We start from the raw sequence: 20,745 nt of genomic DNA on the forward strand, positions 1-20,745 counted from the left end.
TAGTTTCTAGCTTTTTTGGTGACACATGAAAGAAGTTTGCAACCCATGCGGTGGTGGTATCAAGTGGTAAGGGAATGCTCAATTCTTTTTGGATGGCATGACTGAAAGTGGAAAATTAGGGACTAAAAGTTGAGCTAACACAGTTTGCATCCACCAGAAATTCACTTTCTGTGGAGTTCTGGGACCATTTGAAATGTGATGGCGATGGGAGGCGGGCATCTCCACATAACCCTGTGCACCTGAACAGCCTTAGGAAGAGGTGAGTTTTACGTTTAGAGTACCATTTCCTGTGCATCACTGTCTCTGACTCAGAGTGGTAAGATGTCTTTTTGCAGCTCACCAGTCTGTGTACCTAGGATTGGGAAATAAGAGTTAGGCTTTTTATAACCTAGTATGAGCTGAAATGTATAATGCAGAGTACCAGGTTGAAATATGTGGTGGAAAAATAGGCCCAGTGAGTATTAAGGGTACATAGATGGAAACTTCAAGAAGAGAGAAAAAGCATGCTAGTCAAAGGAAAGGGTGTTGCAGGGCTGGTGAAGAAAAGCCAGGCATGCCATCCTCTTATTGTCAGAAGTCATGTGTTTATGATGAATGTATAACAACAAATGTTTGGAAATTATTTTCTCTGTCAAGATTTCTGAAGAAGCGTTAAAGAAAATAAAAGGAGCTGGGCTTAATTCCTCAAGATTTTTTGCGAGTAAAGAAAACTTTATTCCTCCTTGTATATAAGCTTACTTTCCCCTATTTTTGCTTAGCTGGAGCATACTTAGCAATCCTTTTTAAAACACAAAAACAACTGTAACATACTTCCTTGCTAACTGGTGAACTGGGTGCATTTTGATTCTTAATCAAATACATGTAATCTGCACCCAGCCAAAAGTCTAGATAATGGCACCAGTCACAACTGTTGCTTTTATAAACCCACTATCAAGGAAGTGGATGAAAAGTGTAGACAAATGCACAGTCTAATAACCTGAGCTGACAATAACTTATTTTCAATAGAATCAAAAGGACAAAAGCCGAAGGTATTCATTTCCATTCCCAGGTTGGAGACCAGGGTGGTTGCTGCTTTCACCAGATGCACAGTCTTTAGGGTTGACAATGCACATCTCCCCCAGGGACATGCAGACGGAAAACCAAACTCTTGCAACTTGATTCAAAGAGATTTGACATCCATTAAGACATCTCTCAGTAACAAACTATTCAGGTTTAGAGTAAAGATTCTATACTTGTTTTTTTTTTTTTTCCCAGAAAATGAGATTGTTGCATAAAACACCTGACATGGAATCAGAGCCTGTGTAAACCACTTGAACCTGGTGCTATCATTTTAGCTTCCCTTCCTCCTAATCAGGAAAAAGGAGATGAGAAGATTTGCTGAACATACCATCTTAAAATTGCTGCCTTATATGAGCACATTTAAGCCCAAAATGATCCTAAGGACACTGAATTCTATGCAAACTTCTATGATGATGCTTAACAACAACAACAAATAACGCTGATCTGGACTTTCCTTAGTGACCAATACTCCAGAAATCTTAATTTTCCTCTAGAGTGTTTAGATACACTATATATTACCTATAAGATAGATAAGTGGTATTTAAAGTTCATACATTTCACCCACGTACAATGGCTGTAAATTTTGGAGGCAACATTTTACCCCTTGGTTTTTTGTTTTGTTGTTGTTTTTCTTGTTTACCTTGAATGGAATATAAGGATTCTGCTTCTTACCTCTCATAATTTAGGTATGGATTAATTGACATAATTAAAGTCCATAAACATGATTAACAGTAAGTCTGCTTTCAGCAATTCCCAAGTGTATTATCTGTAAAATAAATATATGGGGTAGTTAGTTTTTGAAAATAAAAGCAGCTGGAGAGATGGCAAGGTGAAATAAGTGTTTGCAATGCAAACCAGGGACTGGAGATTGGATCCCCTGTATCCACATAAAAGCCAGACTGCAGCCTGGAGACAGAGACAGAATCTGGGCCAAGATGGCTAGCTAGACTAGTCTGGATTGATGAGCTTCATATTCGTCAAGAGGTGCTGCCTTAATATTTAGAGTGAAAAGCCATTGAGAAAGATACTTTTAATGTCAGCTCCTCCATTTAGTGAACACACACACACACACACACACACACACACACACACACACACTTTCATATATGTGTGAACGCAGTACACCACACAAAACCTTGAGAAACACTGAGTAAAGAACTTTAGATACTTACATTTAGGACTTTGCCATGGACATTGTAGCTTTGCAGAGGAGTGTGGCATCCTGCATTTTCTATACTTATGTGACAGAAACATTCTCTTGTTTTGTTGGAATTTGAGAGTGTTGCATTTAACTAGGCCACTTACCTGGAAACATCAGTTTGGAAAATGTATGGTAGACAACCAGGAATCTTCCTTCTCTTTTTGCTCCTATGTTAGTGTGCATTGTGTCTTTGATAGCAGTCATCCTAACACTGGCTTGTCATTCTTATTAAAGGGTTTGAATTTCTTGAGGTCAACAATGACATACTTTTAAGCCTTTTAATACTCAATATTTAGCCTACTAAAGATTTTAAATATTGGCTACATGGATGAATGGTATATTGTTAAGCATATGCATTTGTTGGGTTTTGCAGAATATTTTTGTGACATTCTGGGTTATAATTGTTTTAGTCTAGAGATTTTCAAATGGTAACTTTAGATGCACTTCAGCTAATAGTCAGACTCAATAAATGGACCAGCAGAGCAAGACTGTGAAAACAAAGGAGTGGATTAAAATGACTCATAATACATTTTATTGTTGTGGAACTATGCTTAAGAAATAAGATACCTGTTTAGAAAGATATCCTATGAAAGCTACAGAAACAAACAAACAAAAAAAACAGAAAAAATATATAATAAAATCAGAATGATAATGTACTCTTAAAATGACAGAATACAAGTTGTATAATTTCTATTGTAAGAGAAATCTAGAAGTTTAATTATAGAAAATAACCTTCTGGCCAGATGGTTGAAACATAATCTGGATGGTTTATGTTAATGAAGCCCAGGTGCTTATCCATAGTACCCAGTATTAAATAGTCAACATCAAATAAGAAACAAGTAAGAATTGTAAATCCACATACTTTTAATATATGAGCACTACTTTGTAAATTTGGGGATGTACCATTAATTTGTGCATTAGAAGCATTTTGTACTTTCTTTTGGATGCTGACCTACTCTCCTATTAGTCTAGAATAAGTGTTTGGCAAATCCCTGATGTTTAATGTACCCCTTCCCTACCCATTCTGTTTTACTTCTGAGGATAAGAGAAGTAAATGTGTGATAGCCACCAGGAACAGTTTCCCCCCCTAAATGGACACTAAATACTCCTTGAATGCTTTTAATTTCTTATTCACAATAATCCCATGTTCCAGAGTTATAAATGTGACATCTTACAACTGGAAGGCAAGCTCATAATCTAAATGTGTTAGCTCACACCCACAGTCATAAACAGAAAGGCTTTTCTGAGGTTAGGACCATCTCTTTTACCCAATGCTATCTTAATATAAATGTGACTATTCCTATGCTTTCCCTTAATAAAATGTGTTTGTGTAAATGGTGTAACTACAGATGCTTCACCATGACTTAGATGACAACAGATATTAAATAATAGTGACAACATGTAAAATATTAACAGAAATACTGTGTTCTTTAGATGGATTAGTTTAATATTAAGGTAATGTTAATCATTATTTAAATTAGCCTAGGAGGTTACTGAAGTTCTAATTATATGACTGCTTTTTGTATACAATTCATTAATTATTTAATTTAGAATGATAAATGAAAGGGAAATATCCAACTCAAACTTTGAAAAGAAGGTTAATTATGGTCTAGTATGGTTACCAGGAGGTTTGCCCTAGTGACAAAACCTAGCATAAGAAAGCAATAATCAGTATTTAAAATAATTTTGTATTGGGAGAAAAATAGAGAAATGCATTAATGTAAGAGAATTTCGAATGTTGGAGCACTTTCAGCAATATCTTGAAATGCAGTTTATCATCAAAATGGTGATATAAATAAATAGGGGAAATGTAGCACTTGCAAAATAAGAGTGTGCTAAGCCTGATACTACACTGAAAGTTATTTTAATGTGAATCAAATACTTGAGCATGTAAACAAAACCTGAAGTGTATAAAAAAATAAAGCTGATAATGCTGGAGAGAAGTAAGCTTTCCTCAAATGTTATGACCTAAATAAATTAATAAATAAAAGAGGGAATCGGGGGAGGGGTGTGATGAGAGGACTCGGTGGATGAGAGTGCTTGCTTTGCAAGCTTGAGAACTTGAATCTGAATCCCCAGCAATGACATAGAAAGTCAGGCTGGCTAGCCCCCCATTATTGTGGAGTGGAGATAGCAGACCGTGGATATTGTCTGGCAAGCCAGCCCAGCCCAGGAGTGGGTTTCTGGTTCTGAGATATTGTCTTGAGGCATGTAAGAGAGAGAACTAAAGGGAAATATGTCTCCTTTCCTCATTTAGTGTCCTCATGCACATGCACAGGTGCTCATACCTGCATGCACATAAACAAATACTGCCACCCCACCCACACCCCAACACACACACACACACACACACACACACACACACACACTCACACACACACACACACACACACACACAATTTAGCACACACAGAATTTTCTGGGTAGGGGATCAGTCCACACACCACAAAAACCTCAAAAGCAGAAAATCCACAAAATTGAGATCATAGTCTAATAAAATAACTTATATATGATAGAACAAGAGTTAATATTATTATTTTATAAACAAGCCTTCCAAATCAATAAAAGAAAAAAGCAATAGCACATTAAGAACATGAGCATAAGATTTATTCAAGCAATTTACAGACTGAATCAAATGGCTATTAGATTTGAAAAGAGGCCCAAACCTACTAATTGCCAAAGAATGCAAATTAAAACAAGAGAACACTATCATTTGCCTACTATTAGACTAGTCAGGGCTGAATAGTGATCATTCCTCATACTGGCAAGGATGTGGGGAGATTGACTCTATAATATACTATTGATGGAAGTAAATTGGTGCAATCTACTTAGAGGGTAAATTTAGAAGTATTGATCCAAATTTAAATGGGCAAAAATACCCTTTGACCTAAACAATTCCAATTCTGTGAACATACAAGGTTCTCATGTATGGCTAAACACTTTGCCGGATTCTGACTGCCATTATACTTTGTAGAGCTTTTATGTTGTATAGAAACCTAAAATGTGTGGTATGCATATTTATTACAGGCCCTTTGTGATAACAAAATGGGAAATACCTTGCATGTTCCTGTTATGATGGCAATATGAAGTGTATCTCATTTATGATCGTATTTTGAGCTCTCTGGTATGTGCTTATCAATACTTGATAAGTGAATGAACAAAATGAATTATAGAGAATCTATACAGCTGAAGTTATTTTTCAAAGTAATGTAAATAAACAAAGCATGTGATGAATTCTTTTGCAGCTCATTCTCTTACATATGCTTATCTATATATGCATTAGTTCATATAGGTGTGAATATATATGTATCAAGACACAAGGAAGCATGCTTTTTAATTGACTCCTGGGAAGAATTCTTAAAGTAACAATATTAACAGTTTATTCCATTTACAACAGCATTTCCTTTAGCTTTTGCATTTTAAACTGTGGCTATGTTTACATAATTGAAATTGTTTGAGATCCTAATGACTTTTAAGTGTAAATTCTTAATTTTATTTTTATTTTGCAATAGAAATATGTAAAGATTATGTTCAACTTGCCTGTTGACAATGTATCGTATAGTAAGGGTTGCAAGTTTGCATTTCCTGAAGTGAAAATTATCTGCAGGTGCTCTATTACATGTGCAAATGCTTGATGAACTAAGGACAAGCCCAGTCATTATCTGATATAATTAAATCCACGCAATCATGTGTGTCAAGACAATGAAATTGCTAGCAAATTTGAGGACTCAATTGCCCCATTAACATCATAATTTAGCATCCACAATCATATTTGACACAGTGGTCTGGAACTCTATCATGGTTTTGTTTTTTAATATTTATCAAGGTTTTTGTGACTGAAAATGTTTTGCTTTTCATTTGGTCATTCATTCATATGAGAGTCATGTTCTTTATAATTCACTGAATGATATAAAGAATATCTGCACTAATATCTGAACTCTGCACTAATAGTCCTGGAATTTTTATTCATTCATTCGTCCTTTCTTCACATTCATTATGTATTCATTATCTAGTCAATATACATTTATTGAGTAAATGCTTGGCTGCATGCCAAACATCATCTGGCATGAACTCACATGCACTGTGAAAACAAACAGGACCTACAAATTTCGAACCAGATGGGGTCCCAGCAATGAGGTGGAGAAGTGAACACTGAGTCACAAAAAGACATTTGCAATTGATACCCACTAGCAAAGAGAAAATCAGTTTTCTCTAATGAAATGTCAGTGGGTATATTAACCACACTTAAGAGAAGGCCCAAACCTGTGAATAGCTGACCAACATAAAATGGGCTCTGTCTTTTCTTGTGGGCTTTTTCTTTCATTTTGTGTTATTTGAGCAACTTTTGGCTTACTGTTTCTTTTTATTTTAATTTTCATAATTTTTTGTTTGATTGATTTTGAGACTGAGAGATCATGGAGTTGAATGACTAGGGGAGTGACTGGTGATGATCTGGGAATAGTTGGGGTGAGGAATATCATGATTAAAATATATCATATGAAGAGAATTAAGATTAAAGAAAATAGCTTTGTCCCTTGACTTAAAAGAAATAAAAAGTTCTTTTAAAGTAGTGCTGCCCACCTGGCATGAACCCCTGAAGCTGTCTCATTAGGTCTAGAGTAGAGTTCACAATCTCCATTTTTGTCAAAAGTACTATAGGTAACTGATAATGTGCCACAAGTTAAGAATTAAAGGTTTATCTATCAGGCCCTAGAGATATTGGAGGAAACAAGAAACAGCTCCTGTTGTCAAGAACACCAGAGACAAATTGGCGAGTTGGGTAAATAAGGGGGTAATTGTGAAGAGTTTGTTGTAGTGAATTCTACCTGGGTTAAGCACACCTTTTCCCACATAAAACTAATATACATTGTCTTATGTCAGCCAAGTCTCTTAATGGATTATAAAACACAAAAAAGGAGAATTTATCCATTTATAAAACCAAACCACCTAAATTGTAGTTAATACCATATTTTCTGTCTTAGATACTCTATTCCATAATTGAGTGAATTAGGTATACTAGACTCTGTGATTAAACTCAGGAAATGGAAAAGGTAACAAATTCTATCTCTGATAAAAGCCCATGGGAAATTAGGAAGAGGTGAAGGGTTGCAAAACTGAGCTCCTTAAAGGCAGGAGTCATGTGCCATTTTCACTGATATTTTCTTCCTTATGACCTAATCCACAGACCAGCATGAGAAAGAACCGAATCTCATGTAGTTTTGACTTTTCCCCCAGTGGCTTGTAAACAGGTGTTTCTACCTAACCTCTGATACCCATGAGAACTCTGTCCTAACACTCTGACCAATGACTGCAACAAGGAAACCCATTGTGGGTCTTTCAAAATGACAGGATGTTTACTCCCAGCTTAATAATTAAAAAAAAAAAAGCTCGATTAATCCTTCATATTTGGTAGGCTTTTTCTTTCTTTTTTTTTCTCTTTCTTTCTTTTCTTTCTTTTCCTTCCTTCCTTCCTTTTTTGGTACTATTGCTAGTTGGTGCTTTGTCAATACTGCCTTGAACTCTGCTCTCTTATGATTACCTTATATTCTGTGTGTTTGTGTGTGTGTGTGTGTGTTATTCTTAAGACCTAGACAGAATTGAAAATTTTTTATGTTCATTTTCTGTGACTACATGCCATTACAAAGGTCAAATGAAACCTTCCTGAAGAAAAGCTTATTTGATTACAGGGGTCTTAATTTGTCATCTGCAGGTTTCTATGCAGTGTGGATATATCTATTATGAATATAGATTATGTAAGCTTTAAATTGTGTTATATAGAGTATCAATATAAATTTACTTTATGTTATCACTTTGAAATAAAAATAGATTTCTTCAGATTAAAAGAATTGGTCAAGCCGGGCATTGGTGGTAACCGCCTTTAATCCCAGCACTCGGGAGGCAGAGGCAGGCAGATCTCTTTGAGTTCGAGGCCAGCCTGGTCTCCATAGGGAGTACCAGGATAGGCTCCAAAGCTACACAGAGAAACCCTGTCTCCGAAAAACAAACAAACAAACAAAAAGAATTGGTCAGACTCCTCATAGTTTTACAGCTAGCTGTCAGAATTCTAAACTGTGTCTATTCTGAGGCCATAGGAAGGTGCCATTTATCTGGTAAACAGAAATGCCTTTCATACTTCTAGGACTACTCCAGATATAAATTAATTACTTATATTACTTTGTTATAAAACATTCTTTTGTTATTCTCAAAATATTCATTGACAGTAACCTGAAACATACATTATGCTTGCTCTTTGCTTTACTGTACTTTATGGACTCAGTTAACATAAAGCCATTTGTGGATAATTCAGTAGTATGCTTAAAACTATATGCTGAAATGAATATCTTTGAAATGAAAATTCTGTTATAAAATATCAAGTTAAGTGATTACTGTGTATAACCATGTTCTTAATTTCTGCATAATTTTAAATATAATGGTAAGAAAGCATTTAAATCATTTAAAAGCACCCTGAAATATTTAATAATTACTTGGCTATGTGAATGTTTGCTTATTATTTGACATGAAATTGCATGTTTTTTATGAACATGCATTTCTCTTTTGAACATTGGTGTTGAATTCTGTAAACTCCAAAGTAGCTAGGAATCCAGTATTGTTCAAGGCTGCTCAAACCTGAGCTTCAGATAGTGTCTGACTGAATGTTGTTTAGATCTTTACAACTCTGCAAAACACATTTGTTAGTAACCCAAACTATTTTTCTTTAAAATATGAGGTATCAGTTAACAAATTGAAAGAAATTGACCTAGCTTTTCTGTTTTGACAGTGACATCTTGTTTCTGACAGACCCATCAGGTTGGAGGATAAATTTGTAGAGTCTGACCTTTTCTAGCATGTAGGTTTTAGAGGGCACAAAGTGAGCTCATAATGATGGTTTATGTAGATGCCCAGGTTCTTCATGCTTGTGTATGTTACTTCTCTCTTCTGTTTTTTTATTCTTAATTACTACTCATATTTACATATCCATCCCCCCATTCACTCGCCCTTCCATGTTCCCCACCAAGCCCCCAACCCACCCCCTGACTCCTCCCCAAGGCCTCACTTCTCTCTTCTATAATGCAGTCCACAGAAAAATTAATATACAGTACCGGCTGCACCCATTCTGTGTAAACAGTATGAAATATGTGCTAAGCATACATATATTTGTATGATTTACTTTTTTGCAAGAAGAATATCTGAGATATTAAAATAGTAGGAATCCAGCCATTGTCTAAGATGTTCATTTGTAAGAAATATAGAATGAAAATATAAACTCTGGAATATTCACTAATAACACTTTCTTTTTTTTCTTAGTTTATGGATACAGGATTCCTCTGTGTAGCTTTGGAGCCTATCCTGGCAGTAGACCAGGCTGGCCTGGTACTCACAGAGATCTGCCTGCCTCTGCCTCCCCAGTTCTGGGATTAAAGGAGTGCGTCACCAACACCCGCCTAATAACACTTTCTTAAAGATAAAATTCTCATATAAATTCATTGGCATTTCTAAGATTTATTAACATCATATTTGCCAATAAAAGCTTATATAAAAATCATCATTTTTGCTTACCCCAGTGAGCTGTACACAAGTTTGGTCTTATGCACATGTTGCAGAGTATTATGAATGCAGCATCTTCTGCAGTTTGCTTCTTTTGCCATCAGATTCAAGTCTCATTAGATTTGTGATTTGATTCTTTTTCCTTCCTGTGGATTTTTAATATCATTTGGAGCAAAAGTTTTTAATTTTAATAGACTCCCAACTTATCACACTTTTCCTTTTATCATTCATGATGTGTGAATTTTAAACAGCATTTTTATTCTTATATAATTTCATGACCACCCATAACCTCTGCCTTTCCTTCCTTTTCCACCAAACATTGAGCATTTTTCTCCTTTGCCCCCAAAGTCCAGTTTCTATTGCCCAAGGAGCCTGGGGAGTTGGGCCTGCCCTGGACTGTGGTCAGCCTACTAGAGATCAGGTTCTTAAAGAAAACCAACTCTTCCTGTTCCAACAGCTATAATAAGCCAATAGCTCCTCAGCAAGGGGTAGGACTTGGTGCTCACCGGTCCTCCTCTGTGCTGGGATTTTGTTTGACTCAGCTTGATTGGGTCTTGTACATGCTATCACAATCACTGTGAGTAACTTCCCTGCTGTATTGGGAAAACACTGTTTCCTTGAGTCATCTATCATTGCACCACCACTACCAACACAACGAACAATAGCACCAACAGCAACACCAGCTCTTAGTAACTTTCTGCTCCTTCTTCCAGGAAGACTTGAGGGGATGGGAGGGGTGTGATGCATAGGTACTTTTTAGGGCAGAGCACTCCTCAGTCTCTTATTCTCTGTTCATTGACCCACTGAGGATCTGTTATTTTCTTTGTTACTTTTATGACTTTTCTTACTATTTTTAGCTTGTAGAAGTTGAATTATGATGTACCTAGGTATGATTTTCCTTATTTTATTTGCAGCACAGTGCATTTTTTATTACTGTGTTAACGGTTTTGTAAAGTTGTGAAATTGCATATTAATATCTTCAAAATGTTATGTACTCCTTCTCTTTCTTTCTCTTTGTTTGATTACAAATGTTGAGTTATAAAAATAGTTATAATATATAATTTAAGCAATAAAGAAAAATTAAATGAGAATTATGAATGAAATGTAACAATTTGTCAGAAAATTTAGTTTTTTAAAATGGGTAAATAGTGCTCACTCTAGAATGTTTACATAACAAATGTTAATATTGCCCATCTTCTTTCCTTATTCTTACAAAACCTGTCTAGGTGCCTTTCCTCCCTCCGCTGTCTATGCAAGAAAGGACTTGCTGCAAAGATCTTCCCACATCGCTACCAAGACTTTTCAAGCACTTCGAATCTTTGTGAACAATGAGCTGAATGAGCTCTACACAGGACTGAAAACAGCACAGAAATTTCTGAAAACTGGTGGCCGCCTTGTTGCTCTGTCTTTCCATTCTTTAGAAGATCGCATTGTGAAACGATTTTTGCTTGGGATAAGTATGACTGAAAGATTTAACCTAAGCATTAGACAGAAGGTGAAGCAAAGGTCACAGATGGATTCAAATATTGAGAATGACAGAAGTGAGAGGGGCAGCTCTGTAAGAGCTCCTCTGAATTGGGATCTCCTTCACAAGAAGGTCCTTACTCCGGAAGATCAGGATGTCCAAGAAAACCCCAGAGGGCGCTCAGCCAAGCTAAGGGCAGCTATCAAATTATGAAGATCTTATTATTTGATCCTCAAATTTTCCTCCTATATTTCTATTTTTTTCTAATTTAAAACAGTGTTTCTGAACAGTTTAATGCAATGTAAAGTATGGGGCAGCCTGGAAATGACTGGTATTTAGTATTTTTTTTCTCTAAAGATAATGTAGGAAGTTTTAACATGACACAAAAACTTCCACTCAGAGAGCAGGGAGTCTTAAAACGGGAAAACTTTGTTGATCTCCGCATTGTATTTGAATTATAAAATTCAGTCATTTATTTAAAGAGGAAATGGAAAGCTACAGAGACAGCTGACAGGAGCTCCTTAGAACTCAGGGACTCTAGACCAACAGCTGGGGAGCCTGCATGGGCTGAACTAGGCCCTTTGAATGTGGATGACAGTTGGGTGGCTTGGTCTGTCTGTGAGGCCCTTGGCAGTGGCACCAGGATCCATACTCTGGTACATGAGCTGACTTTTTGGAGCCCATTTCCTATGGCGGAATGCCTTGCTCAGTCTTCATGCAGTGAGGAGGGGCTTGGTCCTGCCTCAACTTAAAGTGCCAGGCTTTGTTGACTCCCCATGGGAGGCCTCACCCTTTCTGAGGAGTGAATTGGAAATGGGTTGGTGGGGGATGTGGGGGGAGCAGGAGAAGGAGAGAGAGAACTGTGACTGGTATGTAAAATGAATTTAAAATTTTTAAATAAAAACAACAAAAGTATTGAATCACTGCATAACTTGTTTTGGCTATCTATTTTGTTTGTGTTTTTATATTATAGCCAGTAGTTTATAAGTGAATAAAGTATGCCAATTAAGTTCTTGTAATTCATTTGTAATTATTTGTAAAATCACTTGAAACATTGCAAATGCTTGAAAAACACTTTCTTAGTATTTTCTTTAGTGGTACAAAATGTTATATATTTCCAAAAATTTTTAAAACTCATCACTATTTTTGTTTTGAAATAATAAAAAATTATTATTCTGTACACTTTCAAGAACAATTCTATCCCCTTTTTCATTTCTAATTTTGTTAATTTGCATATTTCTCTCTGCCTTTTGACTAGTTTGGATAAAGGTTTGTCTGTCTTGTTGACTTTCAAAAAGAACCAACTCTTTGTTTCGTTAATTCTTTGTATTATTTTCTTTGTTTCTACTTTATTGATTTCAGCCCTCAATTTGATTATTTCCTGGTGTCTACTCCTGGGTGAGTTTGCTTCTTTTTCTTCTAGAGGTTTCAGGTGTGCTGTTAATTCTCTAGTGTGACTATTCTCCAGTTTCTGCATGTGGGCACTTAATGCTATGAACTTTCCTCTTAGCACTGCTTTCAATGTGTCCCATAAGTTTGGGTATGTTGTGCCTTCATTGTCATTGAATTCTTGCACGTCTTTAATTTCTTTTTTTATTTCTTCCTTCACCGAGGAGTAATGTAATTGAGCGTTGTTCAATTTCCATGAATTTGAAGACTTTCTGCAATTTGTGTTGTTGTTGAATTCTAACTTTAAGCCATGGTGGTGATCCGTTAAGATACAGGGGGTTATTCCAATTTTTTTTTATCTGTTGAGGTCACAGTTAAGCACTGAGCTGAACTCCTGGAATCCAGTTGTAGAGAGGGAGGAATGATGAGCGAAGGGGTCAAGACCATGCTGGGGAAAACCACAGAAACAGCTGCCCTGAGCAAGTGGGAGTTCATGGATCCTAGTCTGACAGCAGGGAAACCAGCATAGGACCAACAAGGCTCCCTGAACGTGGGTCTCAGTTGGGAGGCCTGGGCAGTCTGTGGGGCCTCTGGAACCAGTATTTATCCCTAGTGCACAAATGGTCTATGGGGGGCCATTCCCTATGGAGGGATACTCTATCAGCCTAGCTACACAGGGGAGGACATAGGCAGTGCTCCAAAGGATGTGACAGACTTTGATGATCTCCCATGGAAGAAGGCTTCATCCTCCCTGGGGAGTGGATACGGGGTAGGTTGGGGAGTTGGTAGGGGGCATGGGAGGATAGGAGGGAAAGGGAACTGGGAATGGAATGTAAAATAAGATGGTTTCTAATTTTAAAAATTAAAAAAGAAAATGCTTTTAAATAAAAAGAGAACAATTCTAAGTATTCTTTTGGGGCTTTTTTTGTTGGTTTTCTTTTTGGTTTTTTGAGACAGGGTTTCTCTGTGTAGCTTTGGATCATATCCTGGTACTAGCTCTTGTAGACCAGGCTGGTCTTGAACTCACATATATCCACCAGCCTCTGCCTCTGGAGTGCTGGGATTAAAGGCATGGGCCACCACTTCTCAGCAAGAAAGTGTTCTTAATGGGACTTATAATTAAATACACACACACACACACACACACACACACACACACACACACACACTGCATCTCATTCAGTGAGCATGTAGAAAAGGCTAACCATTTAGGAAAAAAAGTCTAAGCTTACATTATTCTTTTTATAATCTCTGCTTTTGTTGTCATATTAATATATTATGCCAAATGAGGTGTTATCAAATTATATGGGAAAAACTCTGGGCAAATAAATATGAAGTAAAATTATAAAACTTTGTCATATAGCTTTATAAGTATTTATTTTTATGATTGTTGTAATATTTTAGAAGGTATTTTATATATTCAGCATTCTTCAGTTGAACAAGATAATATTCAAATAAGAGATGTGTGAGTGCTTGGTAAATATAAATTGGTGACAGAAATCCTAAATCAGAGGTGTACTTTTCTCAGAACTTCAGTGCCATGTGTTTAATATAAAATGGAGAATTTCTTTGCAAAGTCTACAAATACCTCAAGAGACTGGGTTATACAACCAAAATAGTTGTATATTTCTCAAATTTCATATTTTTATTGAATTTTGTGTATAGATGCTATTTTCAGGTAATGTTTAGTAACACAAGGTGATCTGACAGAATTTAAATAGAATCTGAAAATATAAATTACTTTTAAGTCTTATTACACTATAAGTTTTAAAAATTAAAGATGTAAAGAATGATTTGTGCAAGATAAAAGTGGACCTAGTTCATAATACCTACTAAACAAAGTTTTTCAAAAACTTTTTGGTTACTTTTCATCTCAAAATCCATTCAAGATATTAGACAAAATGTAAAAAAAAAAATGTAGGAGATTGTCCCTTTGTTAACATTGTATCCCCTTATGCAATATGTTGCCTTAGTTGCTGAACAAATCATCTACCCATAGCAGTTTCCCTATTATGTATCTGATTACTCAACTGATTATATATAAAGCTAAAAATCAAACAAGGGCATGAGATATTTCTAATCCTTGAGTAACTGTGTCCCTTGAGCTCCTCCTTAAATTTATCCATTACTTTTCTCTTATTGTTTGATGAATAAAACACTGTTGGAAACATATATAGAAGGACAACCCCATCACAACTCAACAGCCTTACTCATATGAGGGTGTATATTAATAAACAATCAACACAAGCCCCATCATTCTCTCAAGGAAAGTATTATCCAAGTGTTATTGGGACTCACATGAGGAACTGTAAATAAATATGACTATTGATGATAGGAAAAATAAAAACATGAATTTTCACTTCAGGTCTACATTTGATTGAATATGTGAACTTAGGTAAGCTATTTAAGTCCCAGAATTCTTGTTTATTTCACTTTAAAATAAGAATGATATTTAGACTTTGTAATGAAGTTACTATGAGTGAAACAATAATATTTATGCATGAAATAATAACAGAAATGAAATGAGATAATGAACGAGTCTAGAAACATAATGAGAGCCTCGGCTTTAATCCCAGCACTAGGGAGGCAGGTGGGTCTCTGTCAGTTCAAGGCCAGCCTGGTCTACAGAGAGAGTTTCAGGACAGACTCCAAAGCTACACAGAGAAACCCTGTCTCAAAAAGGAGAAGGAGGAGGAGGAGGAGGAAGAGGAGGAGGAGGAGGAGGAGGAGGAGGAGGAGGAGAAGAAGAAGAAGAAGAAGAAGAAGAAGAAGAAGAAGAAGAAGAAGAAGAAGAAGAAGAAGAAGAAGAAGAAGAAGAAGAAGAAGAAGGAATATGAATATTCAATGGTGCAGTTATTTTCTGGCAAAGATTTACCAAACTCTACCTTATGTTTGTGCACACCATGGTTAAGGATGTGTACACTTTATCCTGGCATCTGTAAATATTGCATCTGTGTCACTCACAGCAATTGATGGAGTTTCAATCTGTTTATTTGGAAATTTTATTCCTACTTACTATTTATTTAAATCCTTTGCTATTTGTCATGCCTTGAGAAAGTATTTTAAAGCTACAGCTGTTGCTCTTATGGAATTTCTGTTTATGAAAAACAAGATGACATTGAAAGAATGAACTCCTACAGTTGTTTGACATTTATTTAGATTGGACAAAGTAACTCATATTCCTCCACATCAGTGTCTATGCTGTTAGAAACCTATATATGATTCTTCATTGTAATCTATTAAGGAAAAAAAAGATAAAGTAATTTGGAGATATTAGGAGGAAGATTGTTACAGGGTTATAAAACACAAGCACAGAAAGACAAATGTGACAATTTTTTCTCACATGAGGAAACTAGAATTATTGAAAATTTAAAGATAGCCTGAAAGCAATGAAGCAATTGGTAAAGCTAAAATAAATAGTAGGGGAAGAGAATAGTAGGGAAGTGGGTAGGAAAATGTCCTGGTGAAACACATTGATGTAATTTTAATGGAGCTTTAAAATGTGTGTAAGTGTCTACTTCATAAAACCAGGAGAGAAGACCAAGAGCAGTTGAATGTGTGTGGGGGGAACTGTAAAGAGACAATAACTAGTAAAAGTACTATTGATACTTTTAATGTACTATCTTTGGATTCTCGGACCCAGAAAGATGTTTTACTAGAATGGAATTAAGCGCTGCCTCTCTCTCTAACACAAATAATAAAAACCCAGAGACATATATTGGGGTTCAAGCTGAATATAAGTAAAGCAATGAACCACAAGAGAGCTCTTACCTTTACCAAGGCTGGGTAGTCCCTGTCCTCAATGCAGGTGGAGACTAATTGCCTGAACTGAGACCTTGCTCCTGTCTTATATACCTCTTTAGTGCTAGGATTGAAGGCATACACCACCACTGCCCAGCTTTTATGACTAACTAGTATGGGATTAAAGATGTATGCCACCACTGCCTGACCTCTATAGCTGTGGCTAGCTTTGCATTCTGATATTCAGACAAACTTTATTAGGTCAAAAACAATGTATCACCATACCTTCCTTAATGTAAGTGTTAATAAATCTCATGATGCCCTATTTTGTACCCCCATAGTTAAGAACAAAACTAATCCTTGCTTTTCTTCCCACATTTTACATTTCCAAGACTCAATTTAATTTTTCTTGTCTCCTCAGTCTCTAATCACTTCAGAGTACAGTCTTACAATGCCCATATGCTAAAACCAAATGGTAGTAATTAAATAGCACCTAGATAAGAGAAAATATATCAAGTATTATATCATTGCTTTTCATACTTTAAAAATGGAATAGAGGCTTAAACTGATAACAAACTAAAAAGTATTTATTAAATATGACATTACCTTTGATAGTGACAATATAACACCTATCAAATACTTTACTAAGAACAGGAAACCCAGTTTAAAACATGCCTTATTATATAAGTGGAATATAACAAAGCAAAAATATGCAAGAGCAGAGTAGAGCCAGCATTCATAGCCACTAATTTTGTTTACTAGAGACAGCTTCTGGGACTTTGGACAGTCTCTTTGGGAGCACATGTGAATATGAAACCAAATGCACCTTGAAAGAACTGAACTTAATTTCAGATCATTTTAGACTTTGAAATACGATTAAATTGACCTGGTTTCTAGAGTCATTAAAAAGAGTTCCTGCCAAAAATATTTTAAACCCCCTCAAGATCACATTTCTAAAATAATTTGTATGTTTATATATGTAGTATATATAAGTTAAAAAATTACCCAATGAAGAAATGATATAATTTTTTAAAGAGAGAAGAATGTGGGTAATGAAAAGTCCCCATGGAGCGTCTAAGTCCATAGCCTAGTACATTTCAGGAGATAAAGATACCTGAAAAGTAAAAAGGATAAACTGAAACATCTAGAATTGAACAGTACCCAGGTACAAAAACTTAAGACCTCGGTGGATTTGAGAGCATTTCAGACATTCTGAGCTGGAGGGTTCTTTAAAGGAAGTATCTGAAATAAAGCAACGAGTAACAAAAAGAAAAGGAAAAGGAAATGTGGAAGAGACATATGAGCTAGAATTAGAATTCTAGTTCATGAAATTTCAAAAGGAAATTAAAAAAGGAGAGAGAGAGAGAGAGAGAGAGAGAGAGAGTACATAGTTGGAAGAAATATGGCTAGAATCACTAAAAATGTTAATAAAGATCAGCTATAGATACAAGAAACGCCACAACTCCCTAGAGATACCTATAAATAGAAAGCAATAAACACTTTCAAGGAATTTGGCTCAGGGAATCTTTAATGATAAATTCCACTTAATATTGAGGCACAAAAAGTTGATAATTTGATATGGAGATTGATACATGTGGAATCTGTAAGCATAAAATTAAAATAAATAGGAGTTTCAATTATCTTAAAATGTGAAATTAACAGAACTTGCCAAAATTATGAAGTTTAGGAGTCATAAGTGAAGGACATGTATACCAACAAATTATCTTAGGGAGCGAAGAGTTGCTGTCAAGTATATAACACATACTTTCTTTTTTTAAAAGTGGTTCACCTTTTTCAAAAATTGCATTTTTTGTAAAACGAAGTGTGGTGGGGCTTTTCATGTAGAAAAAAACTTATTTTTCCTATTTTATTTTATTGAAAACAATTTTTTTCATATAATATTATTCTGATTAGGGTTTCCCCTCCCCCAAATCCTCCAAGATCCTTCCCACTTCTCCTCACATCTGAATCTACACTCTTTTTGTCTCTCCTTAGAAAACAAAAATGGATCTAAAGAAAAATAATAAAATGAAATAAGATAAAACAAAAACAAACCAGAATAGAACAAAACAAACAGCACGAAGAACCAAAAAAAAAAAAAAAAAACACAAGAAACACATATAGATGAATAGATACATTCTAACACATAAGAATCCGATAAAAACATAAATCTCTCTCTCTCTCTCTCTCTCTCTCTCTCTCTCTCTCTCTCTCTCTGTGTGTGTGTGTGTGTGTGTGTGTGTGTGTGTGTAAGGTTAAAAAAATGCCCTGGCAAACATTATGAAACAAAAACCTTCAAAGACGCCATAGAGTCCAATTTGTGTTGGCCCATCTACTGCTAAGCATTGACTTGGCTTTTATCCCCAATGAGATACCACTGAAGAGAAATGAATTTCCATTTGCTAAAGGCAGTCAATTGTAGTTAGCTTCTCAGTTAGGGATAAAGGCTTGTGTCCACTCCTCTCATCACTTGGGCCTCATTTGACTTAGATTGGGATACGCCCTGTGCCGTATTTACAAGACTTTAATTCCTCATGTCCTCTCTATTTTCTGGCCCTGAAATTATTTTTATCTCTCTTTATGCAGGGTTCCCTGAGTTCTGAGGGGACATATTTGATTGCAACATCACATTTAGGACAGAGTACTCCAAGGTGTCTCCTTCTACACATTGTCTAGATGTTGACTGTATGTATCTGTTTTGTTTGCTGCAGAGGGAGGCTTCTTTGATGATGGCTGAGCAAGACACTGATCTATAAGTATAGTAGAATATCATTAGGGATAATTTTATTGCTATATGTCTTTAGCCGAAGAGTAGTATTTCGTTTTCTCATAGGTCCCTGACCTATTTGGTCTCAGGTTCTTGGCCACCAGAGTAGTGTCAGAGATAGGTTCCATATAGTATTAAGTTCAGCAACTGTTTACTCAAGTTTCTTTTCTACTAAGTTTAAGTAAAACTTGAAGTTATTCTTGTATTCAAACTAAACTACATAGCCCAATATTATGTGCTCAATGATGATCCGAAGTCCGTAAGGCTAAGATTTCTTTATTCAGATAAACACCAGCCCAAATGCAAGCCAGAGCATGCCCAGAGGCTGCAAGCTAGCGTGGCCAGAGAGAAGGGGCATCCATGTGTTTGTGTCCTCTTAAGAATTCTCTCTGAGTCATCTTTGACCTCCCCTGATTACGGCCTCATGGGCGTGGCCAGGCACACCTGTCCGGGATACTAGGAGGTGGGGCTACAGTGTCTCCCTACAATTCCCCTTTTAGTCTAAAAGAGGATTAAAACTTAATAGTGTAAAAGATCCAAAATTAACAATCATAAAGGTGAAATACAAGAAGATACAATAATCTGCTATTACACATCCTAACTATGTCTATTCCGGCTAAGCCCTAAAGTCATGTGGAAAAGGTGTCTAACTTGAACACCTCCTTCCAATCCCAACTCTAAACAATAAGAAAGTTACCCTAACTAGGCTTACACTATCCTAATAAACAATAATGGGGATGGGGGCGTAGCATCTTCTAAGTTACTTCCTGCTGAAATGGGACGATGGTACCCTTGTGGGGTCCTGTGGGGGGAAAAAAAAAGATGTTAGTATAGGGAAAGTCTCTAATGGGTTATCTCCAGTCCATGTTAGATGGGATTTGCTTGATTGAACATCTAGGTTGAAATCCTCAACTTGATTGAAGTCAGTACTCGAGGCTCTGGTCAGAGTGTCAGTTGAAACGGAGTAAGTTGGATCCAGTGCAGTCGAAGAGGTATGGCCCAATTCCTTTTCCAGAGCATCCAGGGATTGTCGTCAGGCTGGTCTTCATTGGCTGTATGGGACTCAAACATAAATGTCAGCAGAGAAATGTTTGCTTGCACATGTATGTATACTGGGAAAGGCAACCATTGAAAAATGACAATTATGAGAGGGTGTAGGCCTTGAAGAAAGAGCCAAGAAAAGACAAAAAATAGTCCTCAAATTCTTATTTATTCTGTATTATTCTGTAGGGAGACCCTGTAGCCCTGCCTCCTAGTAGCCCCTACAGCCCAATGTTCCATTTTTATAATTCTTTCATCTTGTTTCATTTGCTCTGTTATTAATAATATGTGAGTGATATCTTTGTTAATGATAATTTTAAAGCATTTTTATTTTAAAACAATATTTTCTCATTTTACATACCAATCCCAGTTCCCATCCCCTCCCTTTCTCTGATACCCCCACTCCATCCCATCCACTCCTCAGAGAGGGTAAGGCTTCCCATGTGGAGTCAACAAAGTCTGGCATATCTCTTTGAGGCAGGACCAAGGCCCTCCCCACCCCATATCTAGCCTGAGCAATGTATCCCTCCAAAGAAA

The 20,745-nt window shown here is 36.2% G+C and overlaps 1 protein-coding gene across 5 annotated transcripts in view; it reads left to right on the forward strand.

Annotated features, from left to right (window-relative positions):
- Positions 1-12,289, forward strand: part of Mettl15 (methyltransferase like 15) — a 152,519-nt gene extending 140,230 nt beyond the window's left edge. For all 5 annotated transcript variants that reach the window (XM_027422300.2, XM_027422301.2, XM_035446194.1 and 2 more), the window contains exon 7: positions 11,032-12,289. In XM_027422300.2, the coding sequence (XP_027278101.1) occupies positions 11,032-11,483 (452 nt within the window). In that variant the 3' untranslated portion in view covers positions 11,484-12,289. The remainder of the gene's footprint in view (positions 1-11,031) is intronic.
- The last annotated feature ends 8,456 nt before the right edge of the window (positions 12,290-20,745 follow it).

This window comes from Cricetulus griseus, chromosome 6 (assembly GCF_003668045.3).
Source record: "Cricetulus griseus strain 17A/GY chromosome 6, alternate assembly CriGri-PICRH-1.0, whole genome shotgun sequence".
In the NCBI taxonomy this organism is placed as follows: domain Eukaryota; kingdom Metazoa; phylum Chordata; class Mammalia; order Rodentia; family Cricetidae; genus Cricetulus; species Cricetulus griseus.